Source organism: Pelophylax lessonae (assembly GCF_965119305.1).
Source record: "Pelophylax lessonae genome assembly, chromosome: 13".
Lineage (NCBI taxonomy): Eukaryota > Metazoa > Chordata > Amphibia > Anura > Ranidae > Pelophylax > Pelophylax lessonae.
In genome coordinates, this window is record NC_138780.1 from 188,453,848 (window position 1) to 188,459,847 (window position 6,000).

General features: G+C 47.5%; 1 protein-coding gene across 2 annotated transcripts in view; it reads right to left on the reverse strand.

Annotated features, from left to right (window-relative positions):
- Positions 1-5,402, reverse strand: part of KCNK10 (potassium two pore domain channel subfamily K member 10) — a 185,620-nt gene extending 180,218 nt beyond the window's left edge. Inside the window, exon 1 of one of the 2 annotated variants that reach the window (XM_082275351.1) lies at positions 5,150-5,402. In XM_082275351.1, coding sequence (XP_082131477.1) covers position 5,150 — 1 coding nt within the window. In that variant the 5' untranslated portion in view covers positions 5,151-5,402. Of the gene's footprint in view, positions 1-4,728; positions 5,037-5,149 lie in introns of those variants that run through there. The other variant, XM_082275350.1, reaches the window with a different exon arrangement.
- Between the last annotated feature and the right edge of the window lie 598 nt (positions 5,403-6,000).

Consider the following 6,000-nt stretch of genomic DNA (forward strand, 5'->3'; position numbering starts at 1 on the left):
CAATTGGTGGTAGCTGCAGGGAGTATGGCTACTTTTAAAAGACTCTTACGCTGCGTAAGGGGTTCTTTACTGTAAGGGCGGTGAGAATGTGGAGCTCTCTTCCACAATTGGTGGTAGCTGCAGGGGGTATGGCTACTTTTAAAAGACTCCTAAGCTCTGTAAGGGGTTCTTCACTGTAAGGGTGGTGAGAATGTGGAGCTCTCTTCCACAATTGGTGGTAGCTGTGGGGAGTATGGCTACTTTTAAAAGACTATTAAGCTGCGTAAGGGGTTCTTCACTGTAAGGGCGGTGAGAATGTGGAACGCTCTTCCACAATTGGTGGTAACTGCAGGGAGTATGGCTGCTTTTAAAAGACTCTTAAGCTGTGTAAGGGGTTCTTCACTGTAAGGGTGGTGAGAATGTGGAGCTCTCTTCCACAATTGGTGGTAGCTGTGGGGAGTATGGCTGCTTTTAAAAGATTCTTGGATGTACATCTCACAGATCCGAACATTCAGTGGTATGGGAAATGATTACGGCCACACACACCTACACAGGTGGATCTGGATGGACTGATGTCTTTATTCAACCTCAACTACTATGTAACTGTGTAACAAATTGTAGCTGCGCTCACTATGGGGTTGTTTTGACTAAAGGCAAAAAAGACAATGCACTTTGCAAGGGCATTGGCTCCAGAGCTTAGTGAATAGGTGGAGGCTCTGCTGACTTCCATCAACCAATCCCGTGCAAGCAAAAACGCTGTTTTTTTTTGTATTTTCCTTGCATGTGATTGGGGTGTTGTTTTGCAAACTGAAGTTTCACCTCGTTTACTAACATCTGCAGCAACTGCACTCGCAAAGTGCACAGTCTGTTTGCCTTTAGTAAAACAATCCCCAGATTAAACAAACAAACAGGAATTCTCTAACATGATTGGGTCATTGAAGTGAATATTCAACATGCAAGGAAAATAAAAAACAGCACTTTTGCTGGCACATGATTGGATGATGGAAGTCAGCAGAGACTCCGCCTACTTACTAAGCTCTGGAGAAAATGCCCTTGCAGAGTGAAACAGCACTAGAAAAGTGCACAGTCTGTTTGCCTTTAGTAAAACAATACCCAGATGAAATAAAAAAAAAAAACAGGAATTCTCTACCATGATTGGGTGATTGAAGTGAATATTCATTTTTTAAGGGAAAATTCCCAATTTCTTTAGTAATTATCTATTATATAAACCACCATCCAATCACACTGCAATTGAGTAAAAAAAATCATGGGATTTCCCGGATTGCAAAATTCTCATCGAACAAACCTATTGTCCTCCCCTTAAAAGAAACCATTGGGGTGCATTTACTAAAGGCAAACAGATTGTGCACTTTGCGAGGGGATTTGCTCCAGAGCTTAGTAAATAGGTGAAGTTTCACTTCGTTTACCAACATCTGCAGCAACTGCACTATAGTGCACAGTCTGTTTGCCTTTAGTAAAACAATCCCCAGATTAAATAAACAAACAGGAATTCTCTACCATGATTGGGTCATTGAAGTGAATATTCAACATGCAAGGAAAATAAAAAACAGCACTTTTGCTGGCATGCGATTGGATGATGGAAGTCAGCAGAGCCTCCGCCTATTTACTAAGCTCTGGAGAAAATGCCCTTGCAGAGTGAAACAGCACTAGAAAAGTGCACAGTCTATTTGCCTTTAGTAAAACAATCCCTATGCATCCCCAGATGAAATAAACAAACAGGACTTCTCTAACATGATTGGGTGATTGAAGTGAATTTTCATTTTATTAAGTGAAAGTTCCCATCTTCTTTAGTAATTATCTATTATTTAAACCACCATCCAATCACACTGCAATTTAGATAAAAAATAATTATGGGATTTCCCGGATTGTAAAATTCCCATCAAACAAACCTATTGTCCCCCCCCCCCCCCCCCTTAAAAGCAAACATTGCGAGTGCAGTTGCTCCGGAGCTTAGTAAATAAAGTGAAATTTCACGTTGCAAAGAATACTCAATCATGTGCAAGGAAAATAAAAAAAACAACATTTTTACTGGCATGCGATTGGATGATGGAAGTCAGCAGAGCCTCCGCCTATTTACTAAGCTCTGGAGCCAATGCCCTTGCAGAGTGCAACAGCACTAGAAAAGTGCACAGTCTGTTTGCCTTTAGTCATATCAACCCCTCAGTAAACACAGCTACAATTTGTTGTGTGAAGACTCTCAACTTTTTTTAGTTAATCATCCCCTAATGGGTTAGGCTCATCACATACATTACAATCAGACCAGTCTGGCCAATACCCAATCACATGCAAGGAAAATAAAAAAAACAGCACCTTTGCTGGCATATGATTGGATGATGGAAGTCAGCAGAGCCTCCGCCTATTTAATAAGCTCTGGAGCAAATTCCCTTGCAGAGTGCAACAGCACTAGAAAAGTGCACAGTCTGTTTGCCTTTGGTCAAAGCAACCCCTTAGTGCCGGTTCACACATATGCGATGCGGGAACCCTGCAAATCCACTGCGGGTTCCCGCATCGCATTCAACTCGCAGGCAGTTCACACTGCCATATGCGAATCGCTGGGGGTGTCAATACAAAGTTAACGACACTCCCAGATCAGTTTGCATATTGCAGTGCGAACTGTCAGTTCGGACATGAATCGGATCGCATAGGTGTGAACACCCATGCGATCTGATTCTAGTGCAGACCAAAAAAGGGTCCTGTGCGAGTTGTGTCCAAATGCGATGCAAATTCAGCCATACAATCTGTAAAGCTGGATTCGCATGGCACAGACATCGCAAGTGATTTTAAGCCCCGGTTCACACTATAGCGATGACAGACATCGCATGTGATTTGGAGCGCACTGCTCTGAAAATCACATGCGATGTCTGTGCAATGCGAAATCAGCCACACAGATTGTATGGCTGAATTTGCATCGGATTCAGACAGAACACGCACAGGACCCTTTTTTTGGGTCCGCAGCAGAATCGGATCGCATGGTGGTTCACCCAAATGCAATCTGATTCATGCCCAAACTGTCAGTTCTCACTGCGATATGCGAACTGATCTGGGGGTGTCATAAACTTTGTAATGACACCCCCAGCAATTTGCATATGGCAGTGTGAGCTGCCTGTGGTTTGAATGCGATGCAGTGGATTCACAGGGTTCCCGCATCGCATATGCGTGAACTGAGCCTCAGAGCAGTGCGCTGCGAATCCCATGCGATGTCTGTCATCGCACATATGTGAACAAGGACTAAAAGTTGAATTTGCATCGCACAGACATTGCATGTGGTTTGCAGAGCAGTGCACTCCGAATCACATGCGATTTCTTTCATCCCAAATATGTGAACCGGGACTAAAGCTGAATTCGCATCGCACAGACATCCCATGTGATTTGCAGAGTAGTGCGCTCCGAATCACATGCGATTTCTCTCATCGCAAATATGTGAACCGGGACTAAAGCTGAATTCGCATCGCACAGACATCCCATGTGATTTGCAGAGCAGTGCGCTCCAAATCACATGCGATTTCTGTCATCACATATGTGTAAACCGAGCCTCAGAGCAGTGCACTCCGAATCCCATGCAATGTCTCTCATCGCAAATAGTGAACCGGGACTAAAGCTGAATTCGCATCGCACAGACATCCCATGTGATTTGCAGAGCAGTGCGCTCCGAATCACATGCGATTTCTGTCATCACATATGTGTAAACCGAGCCTCAGAGCAGTGCACTCCGAATCCCATGCAATGTCTGTCATCGCATGTATGTGAATTGGGACTAAAGCTGAATTCGCATCGCACAGACATCGCATGTGGTTTGCAGGGCAGTGCGCTCCGAATCACATGCGATGTCTGTCATCGTATATGTGTAAACCGAGCCTCAGAGCAGTGCGCTCCGAATCCCATGCGATGTCTGTCATTGCATATATGTGAACCGGGACTAAAGCTGAATTTGCATCGCACAGACATCGCATGTGGTTTGCAGGGCAGTGCGCTCCGAATCGTATGTAATGTTTGTCATCGCACATATGTGAACCGAGCCTCAGAGCAGTGCGCTGCAAATCGCATGCGATGTCTGTCATTGCACATATGTGAACAGGGACTAAAGCTGAATTTGCATCGCACAGACATTGCATGTGTTTTGCAGAGCAGTTCGCTCCGAATCCCATGCGATTTCTGTCATTGCATATATGTGAACCGAGCCTCAGAGCAGTGCGTTCTGAATCCCATGCGATTTCTGTCATTGCATATATGTGAACCTGGGACTAAAGCTGAATTTGCATCGCACGGACATCGCATGTGATTTGCAGTGCAGTGCGTTCCGAATCCCATGCGATTTCTGTCATTGCATATATGTGAACCTGGGACTAAAGCTGAATTTGCATCGCACAGACATCGCATGTAGTTTGCAGAGCAGTGCGCTTCGAATCACATGCGATTTCTGTCCTCACACATATATGTGAACTGGGACTAAGTTAGCGGTGGAGGGAAGTTTTGCTCAGCAGATGGCCTCCTCCATGCATTTTAATATGCTGTGTGGATAGCAGTGCTGCAGAGCTATTGAAATGTTAATTGCATTGACTAAAAGCGGGGAATCCCCCTGGATTGCACCCCAGACCCCCCCCCCCCCAACACCAGCTGGCATCACCCAGACAGCAGACCTGCAGCCACCCAGCCAACACAGACCAGGCACCCCCCCCCCCCCCCCAGTCCCTGCATCCATCCATCCACCATGCCAACCACTGCACCCACCTTGTGCATCAAAGTTCACCTGCTTCCTGCTTCCTTCTATTGGGAATTTCATGACTCCAGTGAGTGAGTGCAGCCCAGACAGTATATGTTGCAGGCTGTGTTTAGAAGCCTGGGCTGTGAGGTTTTGGATGGCAGACACACACAGAGGGGGGGAATGATGAGAAAGGTGGTCCTATGATAACATCAGCTGTAGGCTGCACCCCTTCTGGATTGGAGCAATGCAGCATTACTAATATGACTCCATTGACAGGCATGCAGCAGCTGCAGCCTTCCCCGGGCACCCAGACAATGCATTGTGCTAATCCATGGTCACATCACGTCATGCCTGCAGTGAGAAGAACCCTTCCCTGGATGGAGGGAGATGAGGACATAGAGAGGAGGAGGAGGAGGGCACTGCAGCCTGGCTGCTGCTGCTACTTACTGCCTGGCAGAGGAGGAGGAGGAGGAGGAGGAGGATGAGGCGCTCCTGGCTGCTGGATGCGGGAGACACGCTTGGATGGCTCTCAGCACATGGCAGGAACATGGGAGGCTGCCTCTGCTCACCATACATATTCAAATACAGCCAGCACAAAGGGGGCTCCGCACAATGGCACAGCTGCCAGCTTCACCTGCTGCCACCCAGAGCTCTGCCCAGTCCAGCCCAGGTAAACAGCCGCCTCTCTCCTCCTGCACCCTCCTCCCCTCCTCCCTCCTCCGATATCTATACTCAGCCGTGCGGAGGGGCTCTGCTATGTGCTGCCCCTCTCTGGGCATTTTCTATAGGATCTTCACTGTGCCCGGGGGCCCCAAGTCTGCCATGTGCTGCCCCTCCCTGGGCATTATCTATAGGATCTTCACTGTGCCAGGGGGCCCTGAGTCTGCCATGTGCTGCCCTTCTCTGGGCATTATTATCTATAGAGCGATCACTGTGCCAGGGTGCCCCAAGTCTGTCATGTGTTGCCCCTCTCTGGGCATTATTATCTATAGGACCATCACTGTGCCTGGGGGCCCCAAGTCTGCCATGTGCTGTCCCTCTCTGGGCATTATCTTTAGGATCTTCACTGTACTCAGGGGCCCCAAGTTTGCTATGTGCTGCCCCTCCCTGGGCATTATTATCTATAGGACCATCACTGTGCCGGGGGGGCCCCAAGTCTGCCATGTGCTGCCCCCTCCCTGGGCATTATCTATAGGATCATCACTGTGCCCAGGGGCCCCAAGTCTGCTATGTGCTACCCTCTCTGTGCATTATCTATAGGATCTTCACTGTGCCCAGGGGCAAAAAATCTGCTATAT